At 39.3% G+C, this 19,020-nt stretch overlaps 1 protein-coding gene across 3 annotated transcripts in view; it reads left to right on the top strand.

Moving 5' to 3' along the window:
* Positions 1-19,020, top strand: part of LOC121314944 (vacuolar protein sorting-associated protein 13B-like) — a 356,349-nt gene that overhangs the window by 269,628 nt on the left and 67,701 nt on the right. For all 3 annotated transcript variants that reach the window (XM_041248730.1, XM_041248729.1, XM_041248731.1), the window contains exons 36-39: positions 4,490-4,888; positions 16,510-16,712; positions 17,733-17,940; positions 18,496-18,680. In XM_041248730.1, the coding sequence (XP_041104664.1) occupies positions 4,490-4,888; positions 16,510-16,712; positions 17,733-17,940; positions 18,496-18,680 (995 nt within the window). The remainder of the gene's footprint in view (positions 1-4,489; positions 4,889-16,509; positions 16,713-17,732; positions 17,941-18,495; positions 18,681-19,020) is intronic.

Raw genomic sequence — 19,020 nt, 5'->3', positions numbered from 1 at the left:
CGCCAACCCCAGCAGCAGTTTCGCTGCCGGAGAAGGGGGAGGAGGTCTGGAGACCGCCAACCCCAGCAGCAGTTTCGCCGCCGGAGATCGTGGGGGAGGTCCGGAGACCTGCTCCCTCTGCAGTTTCTTCCCTGCAGGAAGAACGGTGGTTGAAGCCCCACCAAGGGGAGCTGCCGGCGCCGAAGAAGGGGGAAGGTCAGGAGACCACACCCCAAGCAGCCTTTCCGCTGCTAGGACTACCCTGGCAGGAGAATGCTACCCTGCTGACAGCATTACGACCTGTGGGCCCCTGGAAGCCTCTGGTCCTGGCCAAGGACTTTGGGCGGGACTTTTGGGCTTTTAAGGGGGGAGGTGGCCATTGAGGCCATGTGTGCTTTGCACAGGAGGGGGTATATGTAACAAAGTGCCCGCCCCTGTGTATATTATCTGTTATGTGTTGCGTGTGGTGTGTTTAAATGTTGGTGTATAGACATTGGTACACGGGATATAAACGGGTCTGTGTAACACGAGTGTTTAAAAATGTATATGTGTATTTAGGCACGAGGATTGCACAGCACTTCACGTGCAAGTAAAATGTAGTAATATGTGAGCACGGGGAATTGCACTTTATTAATTCACGTGCTGGGATTCAAGTGAATAATTAATTGGTAATTGAATCCCAGCACAATAGTATATATAGATGCACGTTGTCACATACTGGCGGTTGGGTGTTCGGTGAGCGGAGAACGGGATTGGAGACGGAGGAAATAAGTAAAGTAGTAATAATAATAACAAAGTATCCGCTCACCGTGTTTGTCAGTGTCTGTCCGTGCACCGTTTTGTTAAGTTTAGTCTGTTTTCGTGTGTCTATTTATTTTGGCGTAGAGTGCCGTGTCCTGTGTTTTTCGTGTTTGTGTAAACCTTTTATTTTGTATTAAACCGGCGCCAACAGGCGTCTTCATCACTTCATTTCATCCGTCCTGTGTTTTGTGTATTGCATTACCTTTCCTGGTTCTGACGCCGCCCACTTCGGCCGTCTCTGTGACAGTGGTACACAGGACGATTCAGTAATCTTAAAGTAGAAGTGAAAGTTAAGAAATATGAGCAATTCTTACCTGTATATTCCTTAATTGTGGATTTCCCTTTAAGCTGTATTTGATTAGTTTTAGAGTAGTAATTGCTTTGAGAATTTTTCCCATGTTCTCTTCCAAGTGGTGGTCCGTAACTCAAGTTTTACACATACATCCATGGAGTTGGTTATAGCACTTGGTGAAACTTTTTTTTTTTTTTTTTTTTTTTTTTTTTTAATATATATATATTTTTTGACAGTGTAAAAATACTAAAAAATAATACCGGTACTAGTGAAACCATGGTTACTGCACTACAGCGCAGGCTTCCCAGCGTATGGTTCTGGATATGTACGTCTATTAGTATTGGCTCCTAGAATGTGTGGCTGCAACCAATTTCTGTTTAATGACAGAAGTATTAGTGCAACTTTGTGACCAGGCCATTACTATATAATGCCATAAATGTTCAGGGTCCATTCTCTGGTCCAAACTAGCAGACTGCCACCTTCTCCTCTTTATTGTAAACTAGCAGATTGCCACCTTCTCCTCTTTATTGTAAACTAGCAAACTGCCGCCTTCTCTTTATTGTAAACTAGCAGATTGCCATCTCCTCTTTATTTTAAACTAGAAGATCGCCACCTTCCCCTCGTTATTGTAAACTAGCAGATTGCCACCTTTTTCTCTTTATTGTAAACTAGTAGATTGTGTTCTTCTCTTTATTATAAACTAGCAGATTGCCACCTTCTCCTCTTTATTGTAATGCCTGACTGCAGCTGCAGCAAAACTTGACACCTTTTAAAATCAGCCATTTAATCCTAAAATGTGCCATGCTCATTAATATTTTATATGTTGTACAAGAGCTGTGTTTGTTTAATCATTGTCAAATGTGTCATTTTATACCTAGAAGTATCACTGATGAAGCTATTAGATATAGATGAGGGGGCTCTATGTAAGCTATATGAGTTGCCTGTTGCATTCCTAATGGAAAGAGGCTGTTGTAAATCCAACTCTATATTTTGATTCTGTGTTTTATCTGATTGTGATCCTCATTGAGATTGATCAAAACCTATTTTGCAGCTCTGACAAGGAATTTCACTCATATGCAAAGTGGTAACAAGCCTATATACAGGAGTACAACAATCAAACGGATAACAAAGATAACATCACAACATGCTGTTACATCTCATGTTAGCCTGGTAAATGTACAGCACATAGGACTTTTGCAACAACAGTATCCTGCAGTAGATGTTTCAAGTCATTCTTATTAGGGATCAAACTTGAACATTCAGATCACTGCAAAGAGAAAAAAAACAACCAAGCTAAAATGTTAGGGGCTGTTCATTTTGATGTTGGAGCTCTTTCTTGTGGTTTAACTGAACTGAAAATGATATGCCACCCGCATTTTCTTTGTATGTAAAATAGTTTGAAGCTAGAAGCCTTTTGACGAAATACATTACACTTTAGAGGAAGGACTATGTGGCCCTAATGCACGTCAATTCATAGTAATTGCCTCTTTTGGCAGCTGGTGTACATAAAATGTACAAAGCTATAAATGCGCAGGGAGAACCCTTCTGTCTTGAAACCTTACCACTAGCCCATACCCATATTGGTACTCTTATGTACTCTTAGACAGCCAGATTGGACTGTCAGGAGCAATAATCAATCACAAAAGGTTATTTTAAACAGAGGCTATATTAAATGGACTGGCAAGAATTATTTAAAAATATTTTGTTCTTTATAATCTATAGCATAGGAAGTCAGATGTTACATATGAGTAAGCGGTCTTCAGATGTAGTCATGTCATTCTGCATGGGTTTAATTTGTATTCTTCTGTGTATTTTTTTAAGTATTGGATGGATATATTTTAACAATCTGATCAGTGGATCTTAATTGATTTACTTATTTCACTGTATGTTTTACTGTAGGTAGCACTGCTAATAAGTGGGTCAATAATCACCCTGGCTGGATTAACATTAAGAGCAGTAGTATTTAGACACTGTGTAGATCACTGGGGTCTATTTTAATAATCTAATCCATGGCAGATCGTAGCATTGGCCCCTTAAAATGTACAAACCTGACTCGTCACAAAACTCGTTTCACTTTATTTTTATTCTGTTTAGTAATGTTAGTATCTAGGTCTGTAAACCACACACATAGTTTGGTATCTTCCCATGACAACTTTCATCGCTGTATTCTTTGTTCCACCCAGCATTGTGAACTGTCCAACTGACTTGACTATAAAGTTGGATAGGTGAAAAAATGTACTATGTTCTGCTGCCATAAGACAGTAAACAGTATGATGTGATATTGGAAGAAAGTCAATACTGTATATTCATTTAGGGTTTTATAGAGTAGTTTTTATTTATCTGTAGAATACTTCCTAGGTAAACACAGCCAGTTGCCTCCAGTGTCCATGTTGACCAAGAAGAGGGGTGGTTTAGAAATAAGTGTTAGAAGGTCAGAAAACAGTGGGCTTCCAATTACAGATAGTATATGAGGCTGTAGCAGTTGGAGCCAGAGCAACAGCTACTATTGGGATCGTTTGGAGAGTGAACCTGTTAAAGCCTTGGTGAAAGAGGTCACGGAACAAATTAACCGATTTGGCTTTTTGCTGGAGTTATTTGCGGACAATTAGATTAAAAAAAAAGAAAATAGGTTATAGCAGGAATTACTGAATTGAAAAGATGGCAGTGCTATCGAAATAGGGAATCTTGGGGCTCGTTATTGAATTTTATGCTGAAAACAGTGTTACTGTATTTTGATGATACTGTGTTTTGTGTTAGCTGTTTTACAACTGGACTCTTTTCACTTAATAACACTAGCTAACACTGTATAGCTGCATCAATTTAGAAATACAAACTGCTCAAAAAATTTATCTTTTGGCCATTAATCTGTACTGTACTATGAAGCATGCAATTTAAAATGTAAACAATTGACTTAAACTATATTATATATGTGTATAATGTACATTTTATTAAGTTTTCATGTAACTACAGTATAATAAACTATATTGTTATTACTGAATGTAACTAGCAGAATTCGTTATATTCTTACAAGCAGCCAGCTTCATGATTAGTAAAAACCTTTTTTTGTGTCTTCATTCTATAGTATTTCAGGTTTCACATCATCAGTATAAATTATATCATGTACAAATGAAAGTTTCTCATTACAGCATTATTGGAAACGTTTTCCATAAAACAATTTCAGTTGAGATTGATTCCCCACAAGGTGTGCATTAGCATACCCACTAAAAGACTCCTGTGAATTAAATTCACGATATGATTTAATTATAGCCAAGCTTTAAAGTGTCTGCTCCTAGTCACCATCTTGCATGTCTGAAAATAAAATAAAATAAATGATGAACAGAATTGGGAAAGGTTTCCAAACAATAACAGATTGTGGCTAAATACTTTACGTCTGTCTTTTCTTTTTTATTTATACAGCTGAATTAAATGTAGAACTAGCAAGACCACTAAAAATGAACCCAACCCTGGTCAAACTGGAACAGATGAAACACTTCCTGAAGAAGATTATACCTGACTGTGACTCTGATCTTAGCCAGCATTCATCGACAGACTCTATTCCCTCTCAGGAGATAAGTACAACAGAGTTATCTTCTAAAGTAGAAGGCAGTCACCAGGATCAGGCTATTGTTGTCCAGGAGATTCCAGGCCAGGATGATGTTTGGAGAGCAATGTCTTTTTTCCAGAATATTTTTGTCCACACATCCCAGATCGTGGTTGTCATGGAAACCGAGCCCCATCCGTCAAGGCCTTGCCTAGTGATGTCTGTTTCAAGCCTAACAAGCAGCCTGAATATAAAGACGGGACCAAAAGGGACAGGTAAGCGGTTTTAACAACAGTAACGTTTGAATTTTGGACAGCAGTGCTACCTTTTAAGAATTGTGTGACTATACAGCCAAACACATGCCTTTTTAGATGCAAATACTGTGTGTCAGCAATAACCTTTCATAAGCAATAACCTGTAAACATGTTTGTTTTATGCACCAAAATGTAGGAAATCCAAAATGTTCTCATTCCGTCTTTGCTTTGAAGAGTGTTCCTTTGTGGTAAACCACAAGAAACTATCCAGGATAAAATTCAGGAAATGGCGCAAAACATTTTGCATCATTGTCAAATATTTGGCTTATGACCATTGCATAACTGAAAATGAATAAGAGCATTGGACATAGGTGTGAGATCTAGCTTATGGGTCTAAAAAATAGAAACAAAAAACATACTAAGAAAAGTACTTACATTTGTAACAATCCATAAAATCGAATATGGATCTGTGTTTCCCCTGATTGAGAACTCTTCATAGTCTGCATTGTTCTCCATTTGAGATACATGTGATGGCCATAGTTGTTGTCCTCTGCCCAGTTAAGTTTGTTGTAAAAGGCTTTATCTTTAGAAGCGTGCTAACTTAGGGTGGTGGTGGCCAACCTGAACTAACCCAAGGGCAACATCTGCCACATAGCCAGCTTATGACACAGCTTGGTTTATAAGATGGTAAATTATGTTGTTTTTATGTTTATTTTGAATCTTATCAAGCCCAAAATATTGTTAATCATCTTAATATTGTGTATTACAGGTTGTTATGACCTGACTTGTCTACTTAAAATATATATATGTTGCGTACCTGTCGCCCGAGAAAGAAATACAACTAAACCTGGTGCTCTCACAGTCATTGTCAAACAGTCCTTTTTACTGCAGGCACAACTATTGGCAGTCACATTACAAGAAGCTATTGGCTTCTACAATCCAGTCGTGTAAAAGTAGGAAAGCAACCTCTTCTTGAAAACCAAGTTGGGGGAGGGGGATTTTTAATGTGAGCATCTGTTATACAGATGGTATTATATTGAGTTACTTCAGATAAAATGATTGTAGACATTTTTTCATTAAAACCTCAACAATTTGCACTTGTTTACTTGAATCTGCATAACTCCCCAATGAGACAATACAACACTCTCTGGGCTGCATTGACTCTCACCAGTTGTTCCCTTTGATCCTTTTTGATGTGTTGACTTTCATATACACAGTTCAAAGCACTAGCCAAAAACAATGGAAAAACTGCACAGAGAGACAATTGTAGCTGTCTGAAAATGAATCCCTTACTTTAGTCGACTATTTTTAGCTGTACACTTTTCACATTAACAGTGTTGTGTTGAGATTTATCACTAGGTTCTGTCCCATTGTTTACTATAAACAGAAGGTTAAATTAATTCCATTTTAAAATCACATTGCAAGATTTCTTTAGTGTAAGCAAGCCATCACTCTTTTCTTATTGGAAAATACTTCTACTAAAAGTTAGTTATGCTTTGTAAATTACACCGGTTTTGGCACTACATAACATGTCATGTGGCTCTGCAACTCATGGCTGATTTTGCAGCTTTTCACTGTCACAGAGCTGCACTCTTGTGATTAAATTTGTGACTCAGATTGACCCAAAGCTGAAAAAAAGAAATGTAATTCATCTTACATTAAATGCTCAATGTGCTTGTCTCAAACTATTGGTTTTGACAAAATGTGCATTTCATTGGACATTAATTTTTTTTTTTGTATTTTTTTTTTAAATCAAGTTATATTTGGTTTAGCAATTTATAGTCGCCAAACGTTATTAAAAAAATTATGAATCCTTTTTGCTGGAATAATTAGAAAGTCATATAAGCCCTTGACTCATAGGAGACACAGCAATTGTTTGTTTATTACAAAACCTCTGTATCCCAACAGTTTGGTATTTCCTTCCATTTACTGTGCCTCCAATGAGTCACATGATTACGTGACTGCATTGCATTCAATGTGCGGTTTACTAAGTGATTGTACTGTATTATCTTTTCATCTGTTACAGGAAGAAGTAACAGTGGATTTGTAAGGTTATATCTCGGATGTCTCGTATCACAAACTTCCACCATTGTGATAAACTATAGAACCTTAAGTACCAGAATTCATTGATAAAACTGATTTTTTAAGGGAACATTTTAGTTTGGGAATTAAACTTTTAAATACGTATTTTTGTTAGTTAAAAAAAAGGAAATAACATCTATATGAGCAGAAAATGTGTATTCTCCTGAATATTGTTAGTGACCGTATTAATTATTTTTCTACAAGAGCATTTGTGGCGATGAGGCTCCGGGTGATTTATTTATTAAATAAATGCACTTGTTACTGTAGGGGTCTGGGGTTCCCTGGTAAGATATATTGTAGCTATGGTAAGGTTATTTTGTAGTGTTTCTGAGTCTAATATTTTATATGGCCAAAAGTTTGGCATCACCCTATAGAATTAACACATTTTGCTTCATAAAGTTGAATAAAACTTGCTGAATAATGTTATATTAACATATTGAGTTACATACTGCTTTGTAGTTTTCCATATACTTAAGGAATAACTGATGAAAAATGTAAAATGTGACGTTTTGAAATCTAACATGGCTTCCGGTAGAGTTTTGCAATACCATCTCGTAGTGTCTTTGATTACGTGATGATAAAAATATATAAGTTATGCTCATCACCAAGTGATACACCCCCAACTCAGTGCAAAATTTCAGTTTTAAATCGTTTTTGTGATGCTTTTTAATTTTTACCTCTAAGCCATGAGAACACACTGCCTCCTACAGTTCCATCAGCAGACAGCCTACAGTAGTGCTTGTGAGTCAGAGTATCCCACTGGAAACTTCAGTTCAATTTATATCAAATGGTAATCCACTTCTAAGGTTTTCACAACTTTAAAGGGCATATGTTAGGTTACCGCAACTGGTTGACATTACACTACATCATCTATTTATGGGTAATCCCAGCCCGCTAAGATGTGCTTCTGACTCTTGAAAAACAGAGGTGAGGCAGAGACTTGCTGATCATAAAACATTTTAACTCCATACATGTACCTATAATAAAATTCTTTCATAACAAGTCAGTGAGAATAATACTCAAGGGCTGGGTTGTTAGCTTTAGCAAGGAGATAAAAATCCTTCCCACTGCTTTACAACGGAGGAAATGCATTCTTTATCAGAGCAAGCCAGTGGACATATGAAACGCTTAAGATGCCATGGGGGATTGAGGGGGAAGCGCAGTGCACGGATAGTGCTACAAATCAGTAATAAACCATCCTGCATGGTGAGTGTAGGCTTCTTGGTTCTGTCAGTTTTGACACCCTGTCACAAGTAGCTTAAGCCCAGCATTGAGGGAAAGGTGAAGACCCCATCAGCTCTCTAACATGTGGGATTTTATATGTAGTTACGGCATACCACTGTGAGTGAAAATAAAGAGTAAAGGGGGATTATGTTGACAATGAACTGTGTTACTGGATCTTGTGATAATGAAAAGCAGTAGAACCTAAATTCCTCTCGATAGTCCCCAAGGTGGAGGAGCGTTTATAGTTCAATGAAAGTAAGACGTAGGAGGAAAGAACAGATGGCCTAGAATCCCTGAAACAAGAAACCCCCTAATCCCAGAACTTGGGATCACTATTAATTGCCGGCTGCCTCCCTGCTGTACCTTTATTGAAGAAGCACACTCTGCTGCCAGTGATTTACTAATATGTACTTGTAAAAGTCCTGACTGTTACAGAACAAATACATGCAACCATTATTTGTTGTTTTGGTTCTTGAAAGCACCATGGGTTTAATTACTGGTGTGTTTAGCATTACTGTCAGTCCGTTTACCCCACGTTAAATAAGTAGGCTTTTTATTAATCAAATAAACTTTTCAAGTGCCTAGGCAAACAAATTGAACATACTCCAAAAAATAAAACAAAATACCATGACATGTCATTTGTGATTTTTGTAACCCACATATCATTAGTAACTATACTATAGGTCTTGTCGATTATGCTCCGACTACACATGCTATATATATATATATATATATATATATATATATATATATATATATATATATATATATATATATATATAATAACATTATTATATCTCAAATGTATCATCTGCCTGAGGCAATCAGGAAATTTCATTCTCATAAACTAGCCACCAACTTATAAAAGTTGCAGAAATAACAGTTGCACTTCAGAAAATATTGTTATAGAAATGTTTCAGTTTGAATATTCTGCTGGAAATAACTTTGTTTTTCTTTTGCATTTGCTCCTGCTCTGATATTTGCATTGTTTCAATTGGATCTGCATCCAGCTCGGCAGAAGGAAAGTGGCATTGGAAGCAAGGACTAGTCTTAGATTTCAGCTCTTCTTAGTGATTTAACAACATGTCTACAGACTATGTAGGGAAAAAAAGCCAAATTGAAACAAATACACAATAACTATACACTTTGGACATTATTTGAGTTGATTTAAAGGGAGAATGTGGTAATCATTGATTCCCTTACCACATGCTGATGAAGTGTACTACCCCCATAAGGGTACTGGATTTTTCAAAGAGAGGCTATTCTTGGCCTACTGGTTGCGACTTTGACTTAAGGAGTAATGTTCCAAAATATGTCGAAATCTACCTGAATCAGAGCAAAAGAGATGATGTGGTCAGTTTCATAATACCTGCGTAGAATGAAAGAAATCATAAAGGCAAATCAAGGAGACGAGGAAGAGCTGAACAGCCAGTACTGGCGCATTGTGATGTCCCTAGTGCGTTGTCCCCAGATCAGAATAAAGCATATTAAAGGGATGGCCCATTTTTGTTGGGCAGTCGTCAGGGAAAAAATAAAGAATAGACTAAACAGGAAAGGAAGTTCCCTATCAAGTACGAAATGTAACCATTATAGTATGGGTGTTTACCTGCTAAAGACCCTGAACCCGATATAACAAAGCTGCATGCAGTGCCTGTGACGCAGTCATTCCTGCCCCCCGGGGGCATATAAGGACTGCCCACACAGATCACAGCATTTTTCCTTTCAGAGGACTGAAACCTGACGGGAGAGCCATAGGCAGATGAGTACTTGTTACTTTTATCTGCATATTACTCACTACTTGTGTACTTCACCAATTAATAGATCATTATTAACATTGTATTAGTTTACTAATTACACGTAATGTTTCACACAGAGGCTATTGTTTGTTATGTCCCACAGCGGCCTTGTGCCCCAATCGTGAAACCGGCGGCTATTGTCGCCCCTTCCCAGGGACCAAGCAATTTAAGTTGGCTGACCTCCTCACAGGCTACTTAGCTCAGGCTGTGTAAAAATTTAAGTTTTGTTTTTATTTGTAAATAAAACTGTAATTGAAACACGAGCACAGCTGCTGGGCTCAGCAGCTTTGCATTGACCGAGATACGCGCTTCGGGTTAGACTGCTTGCAGTCTCTCCCACAGTGTCTCGTTGACGTCTTGATGAATGCTTACAAAGTTTTTGCAGTGGGTATCCCTGTATACTGCTTCCTGTGGTAATGCGAACCGACTTGCTCCGTACCTGACCCGGTACCTGTACCGAACAGGGAACGAGGTTACTACACTGATACTGTACCGACCCGGTGCAAGCACCGTACCGGTACTGAACCAACCAGTACTGACCCGGTGCTAAGGCACTGAACCGTTACTGAACTGACCCAGTATCAACCGGTTTCATCCCAGTACTGTACCGTACCGACTCGGTGTAAAAGTCATCAAGCCGGTTCACAACATGGTACCATCCCTGGTTCAGTACCAGAGGACTCAGTACTTTACACTGCATTGCTGCTTGCATCATGCCTGGGTTTTATCCCTGTGATTTATGCAAGGCCAGTCTGCTAGTTGAGGATAAGCACAGTAGGTGTTTTTTTTTTTCTGCCTGGGGCCAGAGCACACCAAAGAGGCACTCACTGATCACAGTTTCTTTGAATTTTGTGCCAGTTTCTTAAGCGCATGCTACAGAAACGTGTGTCTCGCAGCTCTACATAGTGCTCAGACCATTATACCAGGGCAGTGTGCTTCCCCATCCCCATCTGTTAAAGAGGTGGCTGTGGCTTCTCAAGGCTCTGAGCCAAGGGAGAGCAGGTGATATGCTCGGGGAAAAAGCCCACGTAGGAAGCCATCTTCACAGTGTTCCTCATCCTCCTCTGTTTCTCCTCCTTCTCCAAGGAAAAGGAAGAGAAAGAGTCAATGATCCAAGAGATCAGCAGACTCTGAACAGCTGGACAAACTCTCGGCAGCTGTTTTCCATCAGGGAACGGTGCTTGCAGAGCTGCTGTGTGAGCGCACGGCTCCATCTGCCCCCTCTGTCCATTTGAGGAACCAAGGGGCTACAAGCACAGACTGGCAGCAGGATGATGTGCTGGCCATCACCGCCTCTGAGGAGGTAGGGGAACAAGAACTGCCGTTCCCCTCTGAGGTGGTCAGAGAGCACACCCCCTGCAGTTAAGCTCTCCCTGTCAGCAGAGCTTCTGCCACTGATAAAAAGGACCTCTGCAGTTTTGAAAGTGCCCTAGCCTATAGATGTGGCGAGATTACCTATCTTTGATGAGAATGCTGCCTCTTCCATGCTCCTCCCAGTGCACCTGTAGAGCCTGCATGATTCAGAGAAGCTGGGTTTGGCCAAATTTCCACCGGTAGAGGTTTCAGTCATCACTCTGGTACAAGGGCCCAAACTATCGCTCCTGACCAAGGATGCTAGCTGACCTAACAAACAGTGTCGGGTCTCTGAAATAATTCTAAAGAAAGCTTACTCAGCTGGAGCATTCACTGCATGGCTGGGAAACTACAGCATACTGGTAGCCTACCAGGCTTTGTTGTTAAAGTCATTATAGGAGCTGCGATTGGTGAAGAAAAACATGCACCATGTCTCCAAATTGAATGGGCAGGCTGTGGACAGAAATCTGGATGCTTCAATACACTCAAGAAGGCAGCTTTGGCTGTATAAAGCACTGCTGTTAGATGTCCTCATTACACAGGAGCATACCTTTGGTCCTGTGGTGAATGAGATGCTATAGTGCTCTCATTGAGCACGGGCGTCCACATAGGAATTGATGCGTCTGTTGCCCAAGTGACCAATGTGCAAACCAGCGGCAAACTGGTGCCTCATAGACCGGCAAAGATGGTTTTCATAACTGGCGGGCGCTTTAACAAATATGAGGCTAAGCCACAAGCCCAGCAGCAGCCCTAGGAGCTTGCTGCCCCCTCCCTTTCGAGATGTAACTATAACGTTAGTCACAGACCCGCAAAATGCTGCTGTATTGTGTCAGGAGGTGACAGCTCTGCTGCAAAAATGGGCTATTTGCATGTACACCTTCTCCACTTGAGAGAAGGGTTCTATTCCAGGTAAGTCAACTCAGATACAGGTCAACCTGGAGATTCAAAATGTTGACCATACAACAGCTGTTGCAGCCCATCAGGCCAGATGACTGGTTCACCATGGTAAACCTCAAAGTTGTGGATTTCCACATCCCCATAATACAACGGCACAGGGAAGTACTTGCAGTTCACTTTTCAAGGAACAGTGTACGAGTTCCATATTCTGCCATTTGGCCTCTTTCTAGCTCCCTGTGTCTTTTCAAAGTGCATGGAAGCTATCCTGCCCCATAGACTCAGAGGCATCAGTTACCTGGACGACTGGCTCATTTGTGCCCAGTCTCCAGCACTGGCAAAGGCTGACACAGAGCTTGACAGCGGCCACCTTCATCAGTTAGGCCTTACTCGGTCTCCTCAGGAGCTCACTTCCTGGCGGGGCAATTTTTAAATAGATGGCAACTTTGACTTTGGATATTGTTCCTCACTGGAGGCTTAATGTGGAGCTTGATGTATTCATAAAGCCTCCGTTTGAGCCATCAGCTGAGCTGAAATTTTGTATCTCTCAAACAGCTTTCTTGATTGCAATCACCTCCCCAAAGCGGGTGAGTGAGATGCAGGCATTTTCAATTGGCAAGGCCTACTTAATTTTTACAGAAGCTAGGATAAGGATTACGCTTTGTACCAATCCTACTGTTTTGCCAAAAATTATCTTGGCATTTAATGTCAACCAGTCTGTAGAATTGGAGGCTTTCCAACCACCTCCTTTCCAGTCTGACAGGAAGTGATCTAGCATATTATTTTGACAGGATGAAAAGTTGGAGGAGTTCTGAACTGTTTTTTGTCTATTATGCGGCGGTCCCATGGTCAAGCCCTGACTAAACAGAGGATAATCAAATGGATAGCACATACAGTCAGGACTGCCTATAAGCAAGCCAACTTGACCACTACAGAAAAGCTCACTGCTCATTCCACCAGGGACATGGCAACTTTGTGGGCTTTATTCCCAGGTACCTCTCTCTACTCCTTAAACCTTTACGAGGTTCTACAGACTGAATGTCGTGGATCCGCAAAACTCGAGTATTAAGGGCAGCTTCAGGGTTGACCCTCACAACGTAAACATAGCAGTGAGTTTATCACTCAGTTTTTTTTGCCCTAGCAACTGGTTGCTGGGGTTCTGTATGATAACGCACAAGGCAGCCTCTCGGCATAGCCTTGTAGCATTCTGGTTGTTCTGCAATATTGCCCTCGCGACAGCTCTGGTGCACTCACCAATCCGGTAATTGTTACATTTCGTACTTGAAAGGGAGCATTAGGTTGTTATGAAATAGAAATGCAGCCATTAATCTTCAAGGTCTCTGTGTCCATGATTCCAGCAGGTTTGAAGGAAAAATAATGCTGTGATCTGTGCGAGCAGCCCTCATGTGCCCTCGGGGGTGGGTATGACTGCGTCTCAGGCACTTGTTCTTTCTATTCAGGTTCAGGGTTTTTAGGAGGTAAACACCCATACGGTAATGGTTACACATTTCTATTTCAAGGAACCTGGGTTATAACAAAAAAAACAACCTAATGTTCTGAGGTTTTTAACATATTATGTTACATTTTCTCCATTATTGGAAGTTTTAATTTGCACCATTTATCCAAATGATCATGGTGCTTCTTTGTTGTTGAATGCATTTGCATGTTAACATCTGTTGTTATTAAGTAGTGTGGTATGTTTTAGAAATTAGCATTTTCAAGAAATGTACTGTATTATTGTGAATTGTGGCCTGTTCACCTGGAATTTAACTTTGAATTTCTCTTGCACCTTTCATGAACACATTTTTTTGTTTTTTAAATGACAACCCGTTAAGAAACACAAGCGACAGCCTATGAATGTGGATAGGCACGAACAAAGCTTTAATGTTTTGTATTCAAAACTGTTTTAACTTTAGTTTGGATTCTTTAACAATATCCCAGAACAGTTTGTGCATATGAAACGTTAAAGTGTCCATCAATGAAATGATTGAGTTGATCAGCCTTCCAATTTTGCATTGCCCTTGAGATGTTCAAACTGAAACCAATACTGCAGCTGTGACTGACTGACCTACCAGGGGTGCCTTTGTGTACCTGTAGTCCACGGTAGTAGTGTTTCCTTACTTTTAATCATGGCTTTTACTTTGAGAGAATTTGAACAATATTTTTCTTAAAAATATAAAATTGAGCTTATGTACTTTCCTCCATATCTGTCTTTGTTAGCCTCCTTTAGAAATAAAGGTAAAACCGATCAGTGTTTCATCCCCTAAGTAGTTAATATGACAGTAGACAAATCCATTGAATCCTTTACAGTTCTACCCATGATCATTATACAGTATGTCAGTTGGAGCGTTTTTTCAACTGAAAACAACTGTATTTGGAGCTTGAGTTTTGCCAAAGTCCACACACTTCCACTGTTCAAAAACCAGAGTAGTTACAGCTTGGCAAGCATGATTTATATTAGCTGGTGAAGGATTTTAAATGAGCATGGCTGCTGGCTGTATGTATAGAGCACCCCAGTACTGAACATGGTAATCTGTGTACCTGTCTGCCCAACCCTTTCCTATAGGGAGATGAGATCATAACAAAGTGATTGCTGTGTTTTCTTTTGATTCATCACTGGCCTGAACTCCACTTGAACCTGCTTAGATGAAAACAACCAGGATTCCTGGACAAAGCCATAAAATTTAATTAAGTCCTTCAGAAATTATGTGTAAAAGTACACGGCACTACCCCCAATAAAGTGAAAATAAGTAGTGTCTGTAGCAAATTAAAATAATAAATGTGTTTTATGTTTGAAGTGCATATAGAAAACAGGCTCCCAGCAGCCAGGATAGTGGGATGCAGTAAGGAAGGTTATTAGTGACATGTTCAAGGATTCAGTCTGTTCAAGATTAAGCATCCATATTTACTAAATGGTTTTCAGGCTCGGGGTCTGTTTCCAGTATCCTAAATGTACAAATAGAGAGTGGTGTTTGTCAGACAATTTTAATTTAAACTCTATGGACATGATCTGCTCTGTTGGGTTGAAAGATGGTTCAGAATATGGAATTCAGGAAATATGTCTTCCTGTCTGTTTGGCAGACAACTGGAAAATAACCCTAGCACTACAACCAGTGAATCAGACTATAATTGCTGACCTTTCAACTTTAGGAAACAGCTCATAATTTATTGTCAGAACCAACATGAAAACAGCATTAATTCCAAACCTCAATCCATTGTTGTTATTCCTAAATTACATTATCTTCTCTATACTAAATCATTAGACACAGAATTGTTATTTTGTGGAAGACTGTAAGAGAATGTACTTTGAGCAGGTGGTGGAGTCTTGGTGTAGTCATTTCTTAGAAATGTAATTTTCAGCACAAATGGCTCCCTGTCCAGAAGTGCTAACGCTCTTGTGTATCTACTTTGAATCCAAGCAATTGAACGCAAAGTTAAAATGCAGCAAGTTTGTGATTAGTGTCAGCCTCTTTTCTTCCTTTGAATATGCTGAGGTACAATCCACATGTGTAGTTCTGGCTTTAATTCACCCTTTATTGAAACTTTAGGGTTGTCTTACTTCAAAAAGAATAAGCACTCTTCTTGATTACCTTTGCTTGGACAATATTTGTAATTGAGAGTCAATTTTAAAATGGCAACTTCTCTGTACAATAACCTAAAGAAGGGATGTTCAGTTCAATAGTAATTGCAAATTAAGTGTGCATTGCTTCTAATTCTTTTTTTTTTTAAATATATCACAGAAATGTAGATGTTGACAGAAGTAAGACAAAGTCAGTTTTTTGTAAACGATGACCAAAACATTTTTTTTTTTTTTTAAATAAAGATGCATGCTTTTTTATTCATCTTCGTTTCTCAATGACTCTTAAAACCCCATTAAACTGTTCAGAAAACGTATTACTCATGCAGGAAAGTATCCAAATAAACTGTTGACCAAAAAAAAGAACATTCTTCTTCAATGTGAACAAGTACTGAGAGTCATATATGAAGATTTATATGACCTGTGTGTTATTATAATGATGCAGACTGTAAAACAATTTGATTCTAGCTCTGCTTCTTTTGCTGCCATAGAGTCAAGAGTTACATGAAACAGATAACATGATAAAATCTTTGACTTGTTTACCAATATGTTGTTCAGTCTGATTTTAATTTACACTTTTGTTTTTAATCCACTTTTACAAGTATCAAATGTGATTTCCCGCATAAGAGCTTTATGATATGTTGCAAAACTGTATGTTGGATAATGTTAAATGTGTTTGCATTGAAATACTAAATGCGTTGCCTCTCGTTCTGCAGAAACGATTCAAGCAGCTTCATTTATCCTCGAAATGAACGACCTGCTTCTGAAGACGAGCCTGAAAGACCGAAGCAGAGCCCTTATCGGCCCGTTTTGCTGCACGGTGGACCTGGAAGCGAAGTGGAGCAGACACAGTGGGAACCCTGGCCCAGAAAAGTGCCTTCCCAAGCTTCTGATCAACCTGAAAGGCGGACTAATTCAGGTCAGTCTGTCTGTCTGTCTACCTGCATCTGCCAGGGTGCAGGCCACAGTTTACAGAAGAGCTAATACCTCAAATACTCTAGTACAGTGGTCCTTAAAGTAATTTGGGTGTGGGCACAAATTGATCTTACTTGGCTGTTTGCGGGCACGCTAACTATTGCATAGGTTCTTATCTTAACACTGCCTTCCCGCAACATAAATTTGGCAAATTTGTCAACACTACTCTGTTTTAAAACTCGCTCATCTCCAGTACAATTATTCAGAGAAAGTGGATTTGTAACTAAGTCTACTACGGTGTTTCCCTTGTCTCATGAAATTTAAAAATATATAGAAAAAATGTAATTCTAAACACTGAAATGTATTATTTTTCTCAATAACAGTAAGTGAAATTCAGTGCTTACCCAGCATATTAACACCCTGCCGCTGCTCACAAATGATTGGACAGCTGTCAGATCTTTCACTTTCCCATTGGCTGCTCATGCGCCTTCATTTTTCCTGCAGAATACCATGAACGGCCTCTCTTGCTTATGATTGGACAGCTGCATAAAACTTGTCAGATATTTGACACTCCTATTGGTTAAACTTACAGTCGGTACCTGCAACCTAAACAGACACAGTTTGTGTCCCACCCAGCTAACTGATGATTGGGCTACCACAGAGGCAATGCAGATATTCAATTGGTTGAATAGGCCCTTCAGGAAAAAAAAAAAAGTCAAGTACATACAAGCACAGCATAAGCAAACAGCACTGTAAACAGATTCTTATTTAATATATTTAATCTTATGTCCACTATCAAAGTAGTAAGATGTGATTAGACTTCACAACCCCTTGAAAAAATATGAAAAGCTAGCACCTGTATCTTCACCCTAATGCAAACATTCCATTCGTACTATAGAAATCCATTATTTGCCTACATATTTTTTAAAAATGACTATCTTTGTTCAAGTTCTATGGTGCAAATCTGTTGTGTGCCGTTTTCCCGTTTCTATTATTGAATCACATTTTTTTCTTTTTATGTCAGGTCTTTTGGGGACAAGAACATTTGAACTGCTTGATGCTTCTGAAAGATCTTGTTCAAGATTATTTTCAGAAGAAAAGTGGGTTCTCTCCCCAGTCTGCAAGCCAGTACCCACAATCACAGTCTCCCACTGCAAGGTACCAGGCACCAAAAACAGAGCACACTTCGGATGATCTAAGGACTGGCTTATTCCAATACATTCAGGATTCAGGTATTAAATAGTGAAGTGCTTTATATGTATATCAGAAAACTTATGCACCTCTTTTTGATAAGATTTATGTTCGGAAAAGCCTTGGTGAGATCGAGAATGTCCTACCTCATTGCTCGCTCTCTCAAAGTTCTTAACACCAGACCAGTTTGTACATTGTACATTATCCTAATCTGCATATCATACTGTAAGTGTGATTTAGAAAAATACATACAGTAGGTGGCACTTGAATGTAAACCTAGTTTGTGTATTTATTTATAAAGCAAGTACTTGTATCATTGATAACATACTGTTGCAAATGCTATTGGGCATGAGAATCGTGGATTATTTCTGCATCTGTTCAACACTTTTTGAGTTGCTTCTCCCTCTTAAAACAGTTCACTTGTATTGCATTGCAACTTATTTAAATTGGTTGTTCATACTATTACTAAAAAAAAAAAGTTATAGCTTTCCTATTGAAAAACTCTAATTACTCATGACTACATATGAATCAGCTCACCATTAGCTTAATAAAAGTGTTTTCAACTCATTGCTTTGTGTTTTTTCTTTCTTCTAAAGAATCCCAAAAACTGCCCGGTACATATGAAGTGGTGTTTTACAATGAGACTGAGGACAACCCAGGGGTGATGCTGTGGAGATACCCAGAACCCAGAGTCCTGACCTTTGTTCGGATCACTCCTGTACCCTTCAACACCACAGAGGATCCTGACATCAGCACAGCTGACCTTGGAGATGTCATTCAGGTCTGTGCCTCTCAAGCTGCTTCATACATACAGTACCATGGGTATTATCAATGCCCAACACATTTAGCAGCTTTTTAAATGTAGCAGTACCCTTTTTTGCAAATAAGTTGTGGAATGACAGATGTGTTTATAGGAAGCTGTGTCATCACCAATAGCAGCAATACCTTCTTGATTTCCATAGACAAACATTTTCCAAAAGGAAAGGAGTTTAGAAAGTAGATCACTTTCCTGTCTGAAACATTTTCTTTTTAAATGTTCAAAAGCAGTTAACATTCTTTTTTATTGTTCAAATGTCAATGATGCTTTAATCAGCCTGTGAGTGTGTCTGTACTGGCTTTCC

The sequence above is a fragment of the Polyodon spathula genome, chromosome 4, assembly GCF_017654505.1.
Source record: "Polyodon spathula isolate WHYD16114869_AA chromosome 4, ASM1765450v1, whole genome shotgun sequence".
NCBI classification, from domain to species: Eukaryota; Metazoa; Chordata; class Actinopteri; order Acipenseriformes; family Polyodontidae; genus Polyodon; species Polyodon spathula.
This window is presented reverse-complemented; position numbering and strand designations above follow the sequence as displayed.